Source organism: Ascidiella aspersa, chromosome 8 (assembly GCF_963924565.1).
Source record: "Ascidiella aspersa chromosome 8, kaAscAspe10.2, whole genome shotgun sequence".
In the NCBI taxonomy this organism is placed as follows: Eukaryota; Metazoa; Chordata; class Ascidiacea; order Phlebobranchia; family Ascidiidae; genus Ascidiella; species Ascidiella aspersa.
This window is the reverse complement of record NC_139454.1, coordinates 19667533-19687052: the sequence shown is the minus strand read 5'-3', so window position 1 is coordinate 19687052 and position 19520 is coordinate 19667533. Positions and strand designations below refer to the sequence as shown.

Below are 19520 nucleotides of genomic sequence, written 5' to 3'. Positions count from 1 at the left end.
TCTTGTTCTCTCTCTCTCTCTTTCTTTTTTTCTCCCTCACTCACTCCTCTTATAAAATTTTCCCTTTTTCTTTGACTTTTATTAATACAATCTTGTTCTGCCTGTGAATTTCTTTATATTTTTCCTCTTACATAACCGGAATCTAAACTATGAAACAACCGCAGCGAATATATATTAATCATGGACAAGATCAGATGTAGCCAGACAACAACAATTATTCTTATCTTAACTGCGAGCCTGCTACGCGCCGTTAGATGTGGTTTTGCGCTTTCATGACCGTTTAAACTGATAGGTTTATTTGAAATAAACTGTTAGTGCATTTAGATAGTTTTGCTTTATAATGTACTTAGTACTTCAGTTTAGACCAAGGTTTCTTAACCAAAGATGCGGGGATGCTGAATCAGACACAGAAAACGTATTACTTTAATTTATTGCTTTGCTCAGTGTAATGTAAAACTCACACTTTTATAAACCTACATGCACTTGTATTGTATAAAAGTTAAATTACAGTGGTTTGGCCTAATTAAGCAATTCTAGAACGGGTGCTAGAATTGGTTGGTGATTTGAAAGGGGTGCAGCAAGAAGCAAGGTTAAGAACCACTGGTTTAAACTCTTTATAGATACGATTTACTCAAACAGACTCTGTATTTACAAAACCTGCGAATCGTTAATGCATGTTGATAAATTAAAACAGCTCTTCTGGCGCGTGTACTTTTAGTAGGATGTTGAAAATTCGACAGAAAAAGCTGTCATGATTGATTTAAGCCTATAGTAGCGACAATTTACATGGTAATATTGTAGAACTCTTATAATTCAGCTTGATAATAAATTGCAAAGCCAAAAATCTCGAGTAGATCGACATCATCTTGATTAAGAAGTTTTGATAGAGCTTGTATCATCTTCAGTTAATGTTTATAATTCACGTTTAGGTTGTCCATAGATCTTTCAACAGACAGCAAACTTATGTCAGTGGACTGGTGCAGCTAACAAGAGAAGCATGTCGTCGCTGAAATCATGCTGCATTCAGTTCGGCGGAAACCTTTTGCGGAAAAAAGGAGTTTCAGAAGATATGAAGCGAAAAGGTAGATTGCTTATAGACGATTATACTGCTTCTCAAGTCATTAGTGGCTCACACAATAAACATCCGTGTTTTTACCATCAATCAATCAACGCTTGTAATAAGGCATTAGGTGCTTCAGTAAGGCCAAGGGGTTAAGAAAAAATGTATATTTTAATATAAACGTTGCAGACTGTATAGTGTTGGCTATAGTCTATGGCAGTGCTTCTTAAACTTTTTCAGTTTCATTCACCCCTATAGCATTTATCTCCAGATTTCATTCACCCTTGTCTCATGATATGATAAAACTATTTAATAGAACAAAATGACTTAGATTGTTTCGATTTTTGTTAAGATCAACTCAAGCTAAGTTTTACCATTGCAAATCTACAATTTCTCGAGTCCAGAAATATAAAGCAACAAAAGCACAAAACAAAGTCACCAAATTGTTGTACTTATACTAAGGCTACCATATTTTTAGCCAAAAAGAGGACAATTTTTGCCTGCATGTAAATCGAAAATAGAATTGTTACGTTTGAGAGATACATGCCATATGCACAACTTTTTTCAACAGAAGCACCCTTTGTAATTTTCCTATGACTTGCACCCCAACGAAAAGCAATTCGGATTTTTTAATTAAATATCACGGAGACAACTTGAAAATAGTGAAGTTTGTTGTCGGTCGCGCCAGCGCGAAAAAAAAGGATTTAATTGGTTGAATTGGCGCTAAACTGTAAAATCAGGAGGCTTTTCGTAAAACATTTCATCCCCCTGTTGCTAGCCTGTTATCCAATTATATAAAATATGGATAAAAAATGGTTCAAACAGCGGATGACTTTTATCGTTTGTCTATAAGTTAGCAAAATTATAATTAAATAGGGCCGTTATACCTTCGATGATATGAAAACATGCAATGGCACTCAAAGAGCCTTGTGCTCAACAGAGTAAACAAAATTAACAGAAGATTCGCAAATTTTTTTTGGCAGTTTTAATGTTGCAGTTGGCAAAAACAGATTTTGTACAGCGCTGTACGAGTGGTGTACAACCAAAACGAAAGCGATACCATTAGAATCATTGCAAAAAATCTAAATATTAACTTAGAGCTCGCCTCCCCCCCCCCTACAAGTTGCTTAGAGCCCCCCTAGAAACCCTTTTCCCCCCTAGAAATTGTTTTCTCCCCTAGAAACCTTAAACCAGCAATTCAGCTATTCAGCATCTTTCATGGCTTAAGTATTTTTTGGAAATAAATATAACGTCTCGCCTAAAAGTCTTGTTAAAAGTATAAGCAACAAACTCGAAATGCGAAAAAAGAGGGCATTTGGACATTTTTGAGGGTCCACGGAGTACCATTCAGTTTTCTTGGGAAAAGAGGACAAATCTTCCAATAAGAGGACATATGGCAGGCCTAACTTATACACTCAGTGCAAACCAACTTAGTATTACAATCAGCAAAAAAACACCAAAAAACAATAGTTCAGTAGTCGATTTACTTCAGAAAGTTGTTTACTAATGACTATAGGATATTCCTGAACTTTCGTTCACCCTTATTCACCCGTTTTAGTTGGTTCACCTCTGCAAAAATTTTATTCACCCCGGGGTGAACCATTCACCACTTTAAGAAACACTGGTCTATGGTATGTGGTTTTTTATTATCTCACTCTATACTCCAACCATATGACGTTGAAAATGCGAGTTGTTTTAATTGGAATGTTTGAATAATGTTGTTTACAAGATCAAGCAACCCTTTCTGTTATTACCGTATAATATTAACCTGAACAAAAAGAAATAAGTAATATTTTAACAAAAATCATATTGGGCTATGTTTTTTGCAAGTTTTGTTTTTGTTTGACTACATATCACCAACGTTTTTATGCTTTGAAGCAGCTTTATATACCGTTGACATGTAAATATAGCATAGAAACAACGTGATATGTGCAACCCATACCATTTTTCCGACTTTGAGAGTTGATTAACGGCCACGGTGGTTCAAAAAAGCAGAAATTTATGCAGGGCAACTGTTGATTTGGTTGTTTCACGTTTTTTGTACTTTTTAATATTCATGTTTCATTACTGTTAAGCAGCCATATATTTTTTTATGTTATTGCAAAATATGTGAACAGTATGGTTTAAAACCGACCTAAAAGCTAGTAGACTACAGCCCTTTCCCACACCTATAACATGGCGCTGTGATTGTGAAACTAGGCAAACGGCATCATCAATCAGTCGTTTTTAACGTCAACGTAAAACGCAAAACCGTGCCCCCAGCGGAAAAATCGTCACAAGTATATACAAGGCAGTATTTATAGACTATGACGGCCCTACACGCTGTACTGCAAACTAGACCTAGTTAGCCACGGGCTCTTGGGTCTGCAATAAAATTGGGCTGATAAGCTAATATACCAATAAATATCCAGCAAAACTCCTAACTAATTAAAGCCAACACAAGAAGTGTAGGTGAAATTTTAAGAGTTACAAACATCTCTTTGTTCATTTTTAACATCCGAAACGTAGAAACGTTCAAAATGTTACCTCCTTTTATATGGGATTTAATATTACTACTAGGTTTAACTAAAATCTTCGACCATTATGCTCCAAACCTACCTATCAACATTGTCATTTTACCCTAAATTGTCATTTTTGGCCACAGGATGTGGCTAATATATTACAACGAAGCCGCAAGGCAAGTTTGTCAGGTCGCGCCTAGGTGATTTTATTTTTTACTTAACGCCCCTTTGAATGATTTTTAAGGCTAAAAAGTAAATTATGATAAGTGTAAACCGCTCTTATATTCTGCTGTAGGCCCCTGAGCCCATATACGTGCTGACTGGTCGTACGTTCGTTCAAATGTGGCCATTTGAACAGTTGCTTTTTATATAATCGACAATATTGCATTGTATATTCACGACATGGTTACATCAACGTTATATGCAGCCTACGAAAAACGGTTTTCTAGTTGTGGCCCTTGCACCATTTTGGGGTGTGCGGTTCTATCGTATAGGAACATCGTCACAGGCATATTCTAGCTGCCGCAATTATTGTGTAACGTTATATTTGGAAAGACCGTCCAAGTTTCTGGAACAAACGGTATTAATAGCCGCTGTATATGGTTAATGAAAGGACAAATAACAAACTGTCATTCACCAGTTACAACAAGTTCCGATGCCCTTATTAAAATAGCGCTGCGCATTTTGCAAACTACTGTCAAACGTCCAGGCCACGTATAACCATATTCCCCACTGTTTGTATTCTTATTTTAACCCTAATTGTAAAACACATACAAATCGATCCCAGCCATAAGACCAAAATTACAACAATGTCGTCGTCGGAATAAAACACAGTTCTGATTAAGATCAAAATAAGACTAATACCTATTGTCGTAATAAGGCATAAATGGGATTAAGAGCTATATCAGTCGGAATAAGACCTAAATGACCATAATAAGGCCTATAGCCTACAACCTTTTACCTAACCCAGGGGTGTCCAACTCAAACATACCGGCGAGCCAATTTTTATCTGATAACGTCTTCGTGTCAAAGTTTCGTAACTATTTCTTTCTAATATTAAAAGCGCTTTTTTACTACAAAAAAAACCTTTATTTACACATGAAAAACATTCGTTTATTTCATCAATCAAACAATATGTAATTGACCAAACTGCTTGCAGGGCTGTAAGCAGTGCAGTAGCCAGTAGCAATGCGCATTACCGCATTTAAGTGTCTGTCTGTAAGCCAACATTTGTTTCTTTACACTAAGCTATATAATTATGTGAAAGCTATCAGAAGTAATTGTAAGTTGTCGTAATTGCGGCGATTGTTTTATATTGTGAATAAACAATGACAATTGGCTAAATCACAAATTTAGTAAAATATTTGATTGGCTTGCGTGCTATTTTTATCAGGTCGCGTGCCACATTTGCCACGCGTGCCTCATGTTGGACACCCCTGACCTAACCCAAAACCCAACCGTAATGTTACAGCAACCACTAATAATTTCAATCTTAAACCAATTTTTAACGCCGTCCCTTACGCCAAGCAGGTGCAATAATCGCCCCATACCCTCTCCCTATACATTTTTAGGCGTTAAGTAATTTAGGTCTTATTCAGACGATATTTTAGATGTTATTCTGCTGTATTTGTTATTACTGCGTATTTGACTTTATTATGTCGTTGGTCTTAATGCTATGATATTATAGATCAGGGATGACAAACGTTTTTTTTTACGTTTTTGTCGCTCGGTTCACAAACACGACCTTAATCCTTACAAATTGCGGTCATATATTTAATTATGGTAGGCTAACTTTATGCGAAACTTTGCTGCTGCGTTGTTTCAAGTGTTATTGTCTGTTTTAGTGAAAATTCAAGTTTTCGGCTGATTTCCAAATGGGTCAGTGGTTCGCCATCCCTGTTATAGATTATTCTGATTTAAATATTATTGCTTTGTAAAACTAATCTCCTCGGTATCAAGTGCTTTCCAGTTGTTTAGAGGGACAAAACAACATCTGAAACGGTTTTCAATATACAGCCTTTATCTTTGTAACTATATTATACAGAGGATAAATACCACTGAGTAATAAGAATAAAATAGAATTTATGAGTGCTGACCTGCGTTGTCCGATAATATCGGATCGGAGCCGATACCCACTGCCAAGTGGTAGTTTAGGTACTTGTCCGATACAAGGGTGTTATCGGTGCCGATCCGATATGAAATAATATAGAAATTGTAGCTTGAATTTGCCACCAAATATATTAATTCGATCTTGAAAGGTAAATTTAGCTTAAAATGTTCGGTTAGCAACTGAATATAACCAAACATCTTAACGCTAAAGCAAATTTGGGTTAAATAACCTCGAAAAAATGCTTTTAAAAGTTCCATTTTTATCTTTATTGCCTATTTGAGCATAGTAATGACGTCATTTGGTATCGGATCGGATCGTGGTACTTTCTGTATCAAACATCGTGTATCGGCATCGGAATAAGATGTTTACTATCGGACATAGCTATCTATAGGGCTAATCCAAACTTCAAAATTTAATCTACATGCGACTATGCGCGCAGAAAAATAAACCAAAAACTATAACTGTAAAAACTTATTTTCTCTTAGATCTGGTGAAAACCTTAAAACTTCACGACCTCACGTTCCTGTCCATCGGTGCAATGGTCGGGTCGGGACTGTACGTCTTGACTGGAACTATTGTACGGACAGTAGCCGGGCCTGCCACAGTGGTCAGCTACGTTCTTGCCGCCATTGCGTCTGCGCTATCCGCTGTCTGCTACGCTGGTAAGTCTGCGTTAAGATTGCTAAGGATGTCCGATAATATCGGATCGAAGCTGATACTAGGAGTAACGGTGTTCGTCCGATACTTGGGCGGTATCGATACCTAATTAGTTTGAAAATGTTCATGGTTTGTCAAATAACTGAGTGTTTCCAAGGTTTAAAAGTGATTTTTTACGATTTTTTTTCGCAAACATATAAACAATACAGAGATTCTCCTATTATCCTGATTTTTAAAGCTATATATTCACTAAAAATGTAAGACGTTTTTATTATTGTTTTTTGTATAAATTTATCAATTAATATAAATGGCATTACCCTGCATAGTGGTTTGGTACTCGTCCGATACTAGGGCGGTATCGGTGCCGATCCGATACCGAATTAGTTCAGGCATGTTCATGGTTTTCCAAATAACTGATTGTTTGCAACAATGTCAGGGTATTTTTTGCCCGGTTTCCTAAGTCTACTAATTTTATATCGTCTTCTCTAAATAATTCATGCCGACCGGTCCCACGCAAACCAACATGTTTATAGGGTTCAATATCAGTGCTGTAATTACTTAAATCAATGAGTTGACTTAAGTGCATAAAATTAAGTGTTTTGAAATGACTTGGCTTGTGCTGTAATGAATTAATTTCATTAAGCATTTTTCACTAGAAAATTGGGTTATTTATCTTAAGTTTTGCACATAAAACCATTTGCTTGGGGTTTTAGTATTTTGTAGTTAAGTTATTGTTTATATTCGGACTAGTTTACCAATTTTAATAGTTTAACGCTAATTTTTTATCACAAGGGCTTGACATGAAATTGGCTTGCTCGAAATTATAACTTGACTGGGACTTAAGTTTTTTAGCAAATGACTCGACTGTCACTCAATCCATATCAAAACCACTTTTCAAAACTCTGGTCAATATTAAAAATGAGTTTAAGAACCCTTGTCTTAAAACGAACGTACAACCCCACGATTACTCGTGATTTTAAACTTCGAGTCATATATTTTCAGAGTTCGCTGCCCGAATCCCAGTGGCTGGCTCAGCCTACCAGTTCACATACATAAGCGTGGGAGAAATTTGGGCGTTTCTGATTGGCTGGAACGTCGCTCTCGAGCACGCCGTCCTCTCATCCGCTATCGCAAGGGCTTGGAGCGGGTGAGCGCTATGATGAGTAAGATTTCTATGTTCGAGGTGCAAAATAACCAAGGACAAAGTTATATACATATAGAAAATAATAAGTGCTGTCGAATATTGAATAAGACTACCGAATTTAAAGTTCTGGTAAAGGATATTGAATTTGCTTGAACTTCTTTTCTATCCTTATTATGAATGTCATATCTGTCTTTTCTTCTCAAATCCTTAATAAAAACAAAGCATTATTATTGTTCCTGAAAACTGGTGCGTTACCCGTTGTACATAGTGTCAAGATAAAATGTGTTCTTTAGTCGTAAGACTGCCACCTGATTGACGTTAGATCAGTAATAACAAAACACACGAAACAAATCGAAAAAAATGAGACATCATGGAAAAAAAATGAAAAAGTTAACAAAAATCCTCTTTTCCTAAGTATAATTGTTAACTTATTGTTTCTAAAAACTAGTGCGTTGCTTGCTGCAGTTGGTGTCACGACAAAAGGGTTTCTTAAGTCGTAATACTGCCACCTGAAAAAACAATCAAACATAAATAAAAAATCAGCAAAAAAAAGTTAAAAAAAGTAAAAACAAAATAAAAAATTAAGAACCACACCTATATCATGGCGCTGTGCTTGTGAAACTAGGTTTAAGGCATCATTAATTAGTCGTTTTTAACGTCAACGTAAAGCGCCAAACGCTGCCCCCAGCTAAAATTTCGTCACAAGTATATACAAGGCAGTATTTATAGACTATGACGGCCCTACACGCTGTACTGCAAACTAGACCTAGTTAGCCACGGGCTCTTGGGTCTGCAATACAATTGGCCAAAAAATACTTTTCCCTTCAGATACTTAGACGCACTGTTCGGAAACCCAATCCGAGACTACCTCACAAAACACTGTCCGATGCCAGGAGGCCTCATCGCCACCTACCCCGACTTTTTGGCCGTCGGCCTCATTCTGGTCATTACGGCCATCGTGGCCAGCGGAGCCAAAATGTCGTCACGGGTCAACGCCGCCTTCGTCATCATCAACTTTACTGTGATCATTTTTATTTTTTGTAAGTCTGTAAATTTGCTGGAAAAGTCGAGCAAAGGGTGGCGTATTTTCTAGGGACCGGTTAAGGTGAATGTAAAAGTCGATCAATTAAAAATAAAATGATAAACAAAAAAATCTCGAGAGAATTTTCAAAGATGACGTCACAGATTTACGTCATAAAGGGAGGTCTTAAACGAATAACCTTAGGAAACATTGGGTGAACGTTCGAGGTAGTCCACAGGCTTGACCTACCATTAAGTGGCAAGCTCAGCCGATGATAGTTTACATTTAGGTTGAAAATATTTAAGAAAATGGCGGGATGACCTGGTTAAACGGGGAATATGTCTGGTGAAAAAATGAGTGTTTATTTTAGTTTTTGTGTGCAAAATGGCTTGACTTTACTTAAGTTTTTCGCCATTAAGAATTTTGCATTAAAATGATTTCTTTTTCTTACTTTTTGTACGTGAACAATTTACTGATATTACGTTTTTGATAATTTTTTTGCTCGTAGTCGTACGAGATCAATTCTAATAGTTTAACCTTCATTTTTAACGACAAGGTCTTGACTTGGAATTGACTTGATCTAAGACTAATAATGACTTGACTGTGACTTGACTTGCTACTTATTTAAAAAGACTTGCTTGACTTGGACTTTTTATTTTATTTAAAAAATGACATAACTGGGCGAAATGACTTGTTTACAACAAAGTGCCACAATGGTAATCCTATTTAGCTTTAACCATGCCTTATTCAGCGCCATTATCGATATGATGGCGGCCAAAGGTCGTTAAGCCTTTTATTTATACTTAACCTAGATACTGTGATGCACCATTAATATTACAATTGTAAAATTGTTCTTCCGGCAAAATTGTATGAAATACCAACTCGAATAGGTGGTCGGAACATTGGTACTTTAATAAAATTTTGCCGGAAGAACAATTTTTCAAGTGAAGCCATGAATGGTAGCAATAGTATATTCCTTAATATTACAATACATGATTTGATTCAAAAACTCGACTTACATAGTTTTTTCAAAATTTTTTAGTCACAGATATTAAAACAAAATAGCAGGATAAACAATTTTACAATTGAAACAATGGCTGGCAGCAACAGTATATAATCCTTTATATTCCAATAAAGGATTTGATTTAAAACTCTTTTTTTGTCATTTTTTCAGGCACCGGTATTTACCTTTCCGACGTAAAGAACTGGATTGACGTAAAGGGAGGGTTTTTCCCCAAGGGGGCGTCGGGGACCATTAGTGGGGCCGCCACCCTCATCTTTTCATATGTGGGGTATGAGGTCGTGGCTTCAGCAACTGAAGAAGCAGAAAACCCACAAAGGTGATTTGTTTATAACTCAGTGTTTTTCTAACTTTTTTTCGCGGCTACTTGAATGCTAAGCGTAAGTATAGTGATGTCCGATACTTAATATTTTATTCCGTTAGCTATACGCGATATTTTGATAGAAAAGTATCGCAATTCGATACCAATTTACGTCATTAGGCTACTTTGCTCAGACAAGCAACGTTTATAAAAAATCAAAAGTTCAAAGGTCAAGTTTTCCAGGTTATTCGATCAAAATTTGTTTTAGCGCAGCCTTTCTTAACCTGGGGTAAATTTACCCCAGGGGGTAAATTTACTCGTTTTAGGGAGTAAATCCAAGGATATGTATTCAAGCTCTGAATATTCTGGTTCCATTTTCTTCAACTGACTTTTGCGAAGCGGCTTCTCTGCATTGCTAACTATTAAATATAAAGCACGAAACCGACTTCATGTTAAATCTGATATTCGTTGTGCATTATCACTAATTTTCCCAGACATGCAATTTAACTCGTTGCCAAAAAGCTGGGGCAGCCGTCACACTGACTATAACTGATGTAATTTGTTACTTTCGTTTTTTAATAAATGAGCACCACTTTATATATTGGGGGTAAATTTGATATTCATTTTTGTTCAGAGGGTAAAACATACAAAAAAGGTTAAGAACCCCTGCTTTAGCGTAAAGAAGGCTAGTTACACCCAGTTGTACTTCCTTGAACGTGGACTCGCTTCGTTGGGTCGCAAATTATGCCTAAAATACCTATATTAATTTTGGTATCGGAACCGATCCCACCCTAGTATTGGATGAGTATCGATACTTCATCACTTGGCACGGCTATCGGTTCCGATCCGAAATTATTATTCATCCTTATAAGCGTAAGTATAACGGCCAAGCTTTGGCGTCCCAATTGTTTTCAGTGAACGTTTTTTTTTTTGTAAGCTTTAAGTAAATCAAATGCAGCTAAGAAAAATAAACATAAATAAGGCCGCATTTAATTTGTGAGCAATATCTTTGCATTGCTTCTGCAGTTTACTAAAATTATGGAGCAATTTTGCTAAAATCTTAATAAATTTAAACACTTTTGCGCGACTGTAGTCGGCGAACAATCCAATTTTCAAATCCATTTTTCCCATCGTGAAATATCAGTGACATTTACTCTCCCTATTGCGAAGATTTACTTTACCTAATTTGTTTTGGCATTCATTTAAAAAAATAAGACCTTTGGAATAAAATTCATTATTTTTTAGAGACGTGCCCCTTTCTCTTTGCTTGTCCATCCTGGCCGTTGTATTCGCATACGTGGGTGACACAGCTGTGCTTACACTGATGGTTCCCTGGTACGAAGTGTCAATCACATCCCCGTTTCCTTCCGCCTACATGCTGCGAGGCTGGTATTGGGCACAATATCTCATTTCCGTGGGTGCGTTGGCGGCTATGATGGCCGCCATGACGGCAGCGTTGGTGGTTGTGCCGAGGTATGAGCTGGGATGAATGGAGTGATGTGAAGACTTTAATCATTGTTTTAAAATAAATTGCAGTGTTGTAAATGAGTCATTTTGAAATAACTTAAGACCCAGTCAGGTCGTTTGAAAAAATTAAGTTGAAGTCAAGTCATTTTTGAAAAAAATAAGTCCGAGTAAAGTCGCTTTAAAAAATTAACAAGTCAAGACCTAGTCAAGCCCTTTGAAAAATAATTACTAAACATTTTACACAATAAGAATGTTTTAGTTTGAATATCTCTTTTAGGTTTTACCCTCATACCAAGAACCATTACCAAGTTCAAGAGCGCAATATTAAGTGGCACTGTTCTTGAAAATGATAATATTGAAATGACTTCCAATTCAGCAAAATCTGATAAAATTAAACCTGTATTTGGTAAAAAGCTATGAGTGTTTTAATATCGATTTGCCTTTCTACATTGAAACCCCAACCAACTCTTGTTTAGGTATCTTTTCTCGATGGCAAGGGACGGGATTATAATGAGCTTCCTCGGACAAGTTAACGAAAAAACAAAAGTAACATGTTTGTAAGAGTTAAAAACCTGGGTACACTATGCACGGATCTGTAGTGTAGCTTGATAATGAATTGCAAAGCAAAAAAGGTTGAGTAGATCGTCATCATCTTGATTAAGAAATTTCGATACGAACTTCTATCATCTGTCAGTTAATGTTACACATTATACAGTATAAATTTGTTTTTATTTAAAAATTCTAGTGGTTGAAAAACAAGTTCTTAACCATTCATTAAATTTTTTTAACACTAAATTATGATAACCAATCAAACTCAACTACAATTTCATAACGCTCAGTTAAGGTTTTGTTAAACATCTATTTTCCTTCATTTAACGGTGAAAAGTAAATAAAGTTTGATATAAAATTCTACATCAGGCCCGCTATCGTCAGGCTTCATAGCAATCCGGATCTCATTAAAAAAGTTTGGTGACTCATGTTTTAAAACACAAACAACATCAAATATTAGGCCTAATAATGAACGCCAAGGCCAAAAAGGTCGAATAAGTCGACACCACCTTGATAAAGAGGTTTGCATTCCATCTTTTACAAGTAAAGTTTGGATATATTCCAGTTACTTATGACGAAACAAGTTCACATTAAAACGTCTTAATCAAGATGATCTGCTCGACCTTTTTGGCTTTGAGATTCATATTAAAGCAACATTACAGATCAATGCTTAGCATATGAGAATAAAGAGTTATTCAAAACGTTCAAAATACTACTTACTTTTGTATGGGATTTGATATTATTACTACGTCTAACAACAACCTCCAAACATTATGCTGCAAAACAAAACATAAATATTGAAACTCGTTTTGTCAGGTTCCTGTGGTGGCGACTATAGTCAGCGGTGTTTTTTCGGCCATCATGGCCGCCGTGTTCAGTCTACGAACCCTGGTCGAATTCATTTCGATCGGCCAACTGCTCGCCTGCACTTTCGTCGCCATATGCGTCATCAAACTGCGATACAGCCCCAACGTCATTGCAAGGTATGACGTCACACGTTGGCACGGCTGTAGTTGGGTGTGTGGGAACGGTATTTCTTTTTTTTCTATACGACGTTTGTAGATGTTATGATACCCCAAAGGGTCGTATTGCAACAGCCCATAATCTCTAGGCGCCCGGCATATTGCCTTAATAACGTTAATATCTCATTAAAATGCTGTCGAATACAAATACAAAAAATTGTAATGAAATTATAACCTGAACGCAAAATGTTATACAGCTCGCTGCACTTTTTAAAAGTATCGTTTTCTTCGTTTATTCTAGTATAAATAGGAAAACCAAAGGACTTGTTTTAATTGTAACCTGATTGGGGAAAACTGGAGAACTATTTTTAATTTTTATTTACTTGTATAGCTTGAAAGTACTAAAATATTCTATTTTTATTTTTAATCTATTTAATTTGGAAGTACTAAGAGAATCTATTTTTAATTCTAATCCATTTAGTTTAGAAAAGTGTTTTTCAACCCAACTTGAAATTTGTCCCCGCTTGGCTGACTTTAGTTGACTGACACATGCTCAGATATATTGAGATAGGTTCTGAGAAAGATTACTTCTAAATTTGCGCTATTTGTGTTATGATTAATCCACTTTTAAAAAGTTCAGTGAAGAGAATTGGTTCGCCAAAGCTTTTCTGTTATATTTTACGCTCAGTATTCTGGTCGCCGCGAAAAACGGTTAAGAAACACTGGTTTAGAAGAACTGAAAATATTTCTAGTTGTCGAAATTCGGTTGTACGTGTTCTTCCAGTAACACACAAACGACTTTACAGTTATAAAAGCTTTTTGATTGTCTCACAGCTACGAAAGAGAAAATAGCTTACATCCAGTTTCTGGCGCAACCTCGCTCGATTTTACTCAAACTTCAAGCTCGGTTGTACACGAGGACTTTCCGCTAACGGGCGCTATAACGAAGGCTTCCAGTTTTAGCGAAAGCGTTTCGGATCACGTGATAGAAGAAGATGGCGGAACCGGAAATCTGAGCGGAACCATCAAGAAATCTGTTCTGTATTCCAGGTATTGGTACGAAAAAGCTAAGGTTGTGTTAGCGATTATCTGATAATATGTGAAAGTCCTAGGATCGGTACTTGTCCGATACTGGGATGGTATTGCTACAAATTCGATTCAAATTTATTAAATTAATAGGTATTTCAAATGTGTTTTTGATCTAACGTAACATTTTTTTAAGTCCACTTTTAAAGCAAATATAACCTATTAACCAGGAAGAAAGACCTTTCAAGTTCTTTTCTCAACTTCTTTTTGACTTAAACTTGTGTAAAGTTAAAAAATCCCGAATTTTGAACAAACTTTGGAGTTGTGAAATAAACTCGTTATTAAAGTTCATAACTTGGAAAGCTTGTTATTACAAATTAAAAATTCTACCCTAGTCGAACTCGGGGGTTGGACTTGGGTTCATTTTTTGGCTGGAGTCGGACTCTGGTTATTTTTAACCGACCCCGTAGCCCCTTTTTCGACCTTCATTATTCCGTTAAAATTAACCTTCGCGGTTTAATCAAGCTCGCTTAAAATCTCGTCAGGTTCGGATTTCTTTTCACATGGACTCAAGGTTACAAGCCGGGGGAACTCCCTTTCTACTCGCTGCTCATCGCGCTGATGACGTCACTGGCCGGGGCGGTGATGGTCTTGTTCGGGCTGGAGTGGATTTCGAGAGAGTGGTACATCGTGCTGCTCACACTATTCGCCTTCATTGCTGTGATTTGCGTCGCCTTCATAACCGCCTTCAACCAGTATCAGGGAATGCAGACGTTTAAGGTGGCCGAAGCTTTTTTTTGGTTAAGATTGAACATAATTAAAGCCTTGATCAGTGGTCCTTAGCTTAGTTCCACGGACCAATATAGTAATAAGCAGGGCTGCGGAGTCGGTTAAAAATAACCCGAGTCCGAGTCCCGAGTCTCGAGTCCGAATCCGGCCTAAAAAATAAACCTGAGTCCGACTCTTTTCCACCTATACAACTTCCAGTTGGCGGCCATATCAGTTTAAAAAATTGGTACTGGGCATGCGCACGTCGGACTCGGGACTCGGGTAGTTTTACGTGGTCTTGCTAGAGTCTCGAGTCCCGAGTCCCGAGTCGGACTCCGACTCCGCAGCCCTGGTAATAAGACCAACGACCTAATAAAGCCAAAGACGCAGTAATATCCATGTCAGAATAACATATAAAATTGCCTGAAAACGACCTACCTGTCAAAATAAGTCCTACATTCATCGGAATAAGGTCTAAATGGCCGCTGTTTTGGTAGCCTACTGGTTTTTGGTTCTCCCTGTTAGCGGTTTGTTGTGGGTAATGGATAAGGTTAGAAAATTTAGAGTTGCATCTATTAGAGAAGTTAATGTATTTCAGGGTGGGGTGGGCTTTGGTTCTAGGTAAAAAGTTGTATAGGGCTGATTATGGCCATTGAGGTCTTATTACGACAGGTTTAGGACTTATTCCGATTTAGAAGTTATTACGACTATTAGGTATTAGTCCTATTGTGGTCTTATTCCGAACTTGGTTCTATTTCGACGTCGATGTTGTTCTTATTTCGGTCTTATGGCTGGAATCCGACCAAGGAATGACGTCTTAAAACTAAGAGACTAATAATAGAGACTGTTGTGGGTACACTATGTACGGATCTGTAATGTAGCTTGATAATGAATTGTAAAGCCAAAAAGGTCGAGTAAATCGACAACATCCTGAAAAAGTCGTTTCGATACAAACTCGTATCATTTTCAGTTAATGTGACTGAGACGTAAATCAAAGCATCGCTTATAAAAGGTGGGACGCAATTTCTACTGTGACCTGATAAAGCACAGTTGTGTAAAAGCTTGTCGAGAATTTAATACAATTTGTCTTTATATAGTGCCACCTGATTACCTTAAAGGCCTAAATAGAGACTAATGTGGTTGTACATCCAGGTGCCGTTGGTACCCTTCGTTCCCTTTTTAAGCATCGTCATCAACTTAATGCTGATGCTCAAGTTACAACCTTTGACCTGGATACGCCTCGCTGTTTGGGTTGTTGTCGGTAAGTTTGAAGTTTATTATGTTCAGAAAAATGGAAGTTATTAGACTTTTTTCCAGAAATCAAAGCATAGATTAACTCGGGTAAAAAAGTCCCGAGTCCGACTACGACCAAATGTGTGATTTTCACCGAATCCAGCTCTGACTCTACAGGCTGTATTTCACCCATTTACGTAACTAAAATAAAGTAGATATACAGGGTGTCCATAAAGTCTCTTTACAATTTAAAAAAATTATTAAAAAGTGAAATGATGAGATATCGCAATGAGGTTTGTTTTAGGTTAATCAGTATTTCATAAAGTTTTTATTGACACTTAAATACACTTCTAAACATTTAATCAACATTTAATTAAAAATACTTAAAAATATCATTACTTTATTTAATACACTTCTATATGGGCACCATTAGTTGCAGGGAGTACATCTAAACGGTTAATTTAAAAATTCTGTCTGAAACAATAAATTTTAGTGTCAATAAAAACTTTATGAAATACTGATTAACATAAAACAAACCTCATTGCGATATCTCACCATTTCATTTTTAAATAATTTTTTAATTCTTAGCAGGGTGTTTTTAACAACCCACTTATCAGGGTGTCATATAATTAATTGACCCACCCGCTATACAATTTTGGAAAATATTCTACCGCAAGCATTTCCCCTTTTGAATTTAAAGTTTTTGCTATTGCGCATTCGGACGTCGGATTGGGTACTCGGGTTGTCTTACTCGAGTCCCGAGTTTGACTCCGACTGCCGCCTTTAAACAATTGTAATATTCGTGTTTTATGCATTATAAAGAAAAACTTTATTGTTTTTTTAAATGAAATAAAAAAACGTCAGAAGGGTTAGATCCAGGGCTGGGGAGCCACCGTAAAATAGCATTAGCTCCGGCTCCAGCTCCGGAGCCATCAGGCAATTATTAAATGGCTCCGGCACCAGATCCGGAGTCGTAAAACACAATCCTTTCCGGCTCCAGCTCCACAAAAATAATAACAATGGCTCCGGCTCTGGCTCCAGAGAAAATGCTGATCTCCGGGCTCCAGCTCCGGCTCCGGCTCCCCAGCCCTGGTTAGATCACAACTGTTAAACGTTTTCTTGCTTGCAAAAGATACTACTTTCAATCTTGCAGCTAGTGATGTCCGATAATATCGGATCGGAGTCAATAACCGATGCCAAGTTATAGTATCGGCACTTGTCCGATACTAAGGTGGTATCGGAGTCGATCAGAAAGCAATTTTATATAGGAATTTCAGCCAGGATTTGCGATCAAACGCATAGATTCCTACATAAAAAATTAAATTTATTAAAACGTAGTATAGATTAACAACTGAAGCAGAGTTTAGCCTAATGACCTGAAAATTCACGTTTTAATGTCTCAATTTAAACCATTTCGCTTGTTTCAGCTTAGTAATGCCATAATTTGATAGGGTCGGGACATATTTTTTGTTCTATTAGAATAATCCATACGGTTGCGACACATATTATTTCCTTGTTTAAATTTGAACGTGGCTTGTTGGCGTAACGCTCTTAAGTACTTCCTTACAGATTAGAAAATTGCACAGCGTATAAAAAAGATCAGCGTTATTTTTTTTTTTTTGCATCATGGTTTATAGAAATCTTACTTTATTTATTTATGAGCTTTGGCGCAAAATCTTAAAAAAATGTACTTAAAAAAGCATCCAGCGTTTTAACAGCAACGCGTAGTTCAAACAACCTTTACAATGTGGCCAACATCATTTGGCACAACTTTGATTTACAAATAACGCCTTAACTTGATTTGTTTTAGGGTTGGTCATCTACTTCGGCTACGGCTATCGACACAGTAAAGCAAAAACCGATGACTGATGCCACTGGACCTTTCACACAAAACCCCATTCGTAGTTCGAAACCAGTCGTTGTTAAAGTTTTTTTTGCGCTATATAGTTGCTGTTTATTCGCTCGTAAGGCGTTACATAAGTGTTGAGTGTTACTGTTTTTAACCCTAGCCCTGTGCTGAAGCTTAATCGTAGTTTGCGTGCGTTGAATCGTAGCATTTTTATTTATTTATTGGCACTGTTTAAACACAAATTGATTCCAAATTTTGGCAAGCTTTTCCACAACCGTGCATCAAATTTCAAATCACATCCGAGCTTCATAACGCCAAAGCATAGAACATTTTCTGCATTCACCTGATGAAGTATGGTTGTGCGAAAGCTTGTCAAGATTGTAATACTATTTGTTAAAAAGTGTCACCAAATATTTAGATTTCGAATTAGACAAATTCTGCTACCAACAAATATATTTATTTATTATTATTGATCGAGCGTGTTATTTAATTAGCTATATGACATTTTTTAAGCAACCGTCAACCATGCCACATCCTATTCATTGTATATGTTAATGACTGGTTCGATTTTAAAAGTTAATATCCTCGTAGTCTTCACAGTAAGCAAGAAAAGGTCAAATTTACTTCATCACTGAATAAATCTGTCACTTTGTTATAACTTTAATCTAGTTTTTTCTTCTAGATTTAACTTTGCAGAATAAAGGCTGTTCTGTCCATCTGAAGTGTTTGTTTTCTTAATAAAAAGGGACCTATATCCGAAGTTGTTAGACTAGGGTGCTTAATAGTTTTTGGGGATCTACAAAGGGGTATTGGAATCTTAGCGTGCAATTTAATTAAAAATGATTTTTTTAAGAAAATAGATTAATAAAAACGCATCTCTTTGATACCTTAAGTGTATTTAGACTCGATTTAGCCTAGTATTTGCCAATAAGCACGACCAGAACAGCAGGTATTCTTAAGTTTACTGGAATTATGACGTCATTTCTAAAAATTTAGCCAATCCTGATTCACGCAAACCAATTTTTTTAGGTGTCCGCGTTACAAAGAGTTTAAATACCCCTGATTTACATGCCTCAGGGTCAAGATCATCTCGATTATCAAACTGTGCGTCGCCAAGTGTGCCGCTGAAATTTTTTAGTACGTTTAGAAATCTACCGATTTCTGTAATTAATAGTCGAGCAAGCATAAAAGACTTAAACTGCACAGTTGCACACCAGGGCTGCGGAATAGGTTAAAAAAAGTCTCTCGCTAAGTATGCAAAGTAGAGTCCCGAATCCGGCTCCGACTGTACAGTTCACCTATTTACAAAAGTATTATAAGGTGGATATTCAGCAATCAACTAATTGTAATGTCATATAATTTATCCAACCACGATACGTGGCTGGCAAACATTCCACCATTTGCTAATCGACCTTTACAATTTAAAGATTACGGCCCTATCGAAATTTTATACTGCGCACGTCGGACTCGGGACTCGGGTAGTTTTACGTAATCTTACCCGATTCCTGAATCCGACTCAAGCAGAACAAACCTACTCCGTCGAGTCCCGTGTCCGAATCCGCAGCCCTGTTGCACACAACCATGAACGATTGTCATATTGATAATATGGTTTCGTAGAAAATGTGCCGTGAATTTTTGTTTGATTTTCGTGGTATGCTTCAAGCAAAAAAGTGTTCTCCTAATCGTATCGTAATGACTGGACTTAAGTCTAGCGAACAAATAGCTTGATACGCACTTTTATTCAAGCAAAAGGCAAATACTCTACATTGAAGATTGTAAAATAAAAACAACGAATCGAATGTAGGGTAACAGATCACGAAGGCTAAACTTTTTGAACAAAAAACCTTACAC

The 19520-nt window shown here is 36.8% G+C and overlaps 1 protein-coding gene across 1 annotated transcript; it reads left to right on the top strand.

The window, feature by feature from the left end:
- Positions 1 to 997: 997 nt before the first annotated feature.
- Positions 998 to 17689, top strand: LOC146136750 (cationic amino acid transporter 4-like). Its single transcript, XM_083396245.1, has 12 exons — positions 998 to 1082; positions 6157 to 6333; positions 7331 to 7475; positions 8301 to 8512; positions 9668 to 9833; positions 11061 to 11288; positions 11759 to 11828; positions 12648 to 12832; positions 13628 to 13843; positions 14365 to 14599; positions 15740 to 15848; positions 17631 to 17689. The coding sequence occupies exons 1-12, from the start codon at positions 998 to 1000 to the stop codon at positions 17687 to 17689; spliced, it is 1887 nt and encodes a 628-aa protein (XP_083252371.1).
- Positions 17690 to 19520: the final 1831 nt, after the last annotated feature.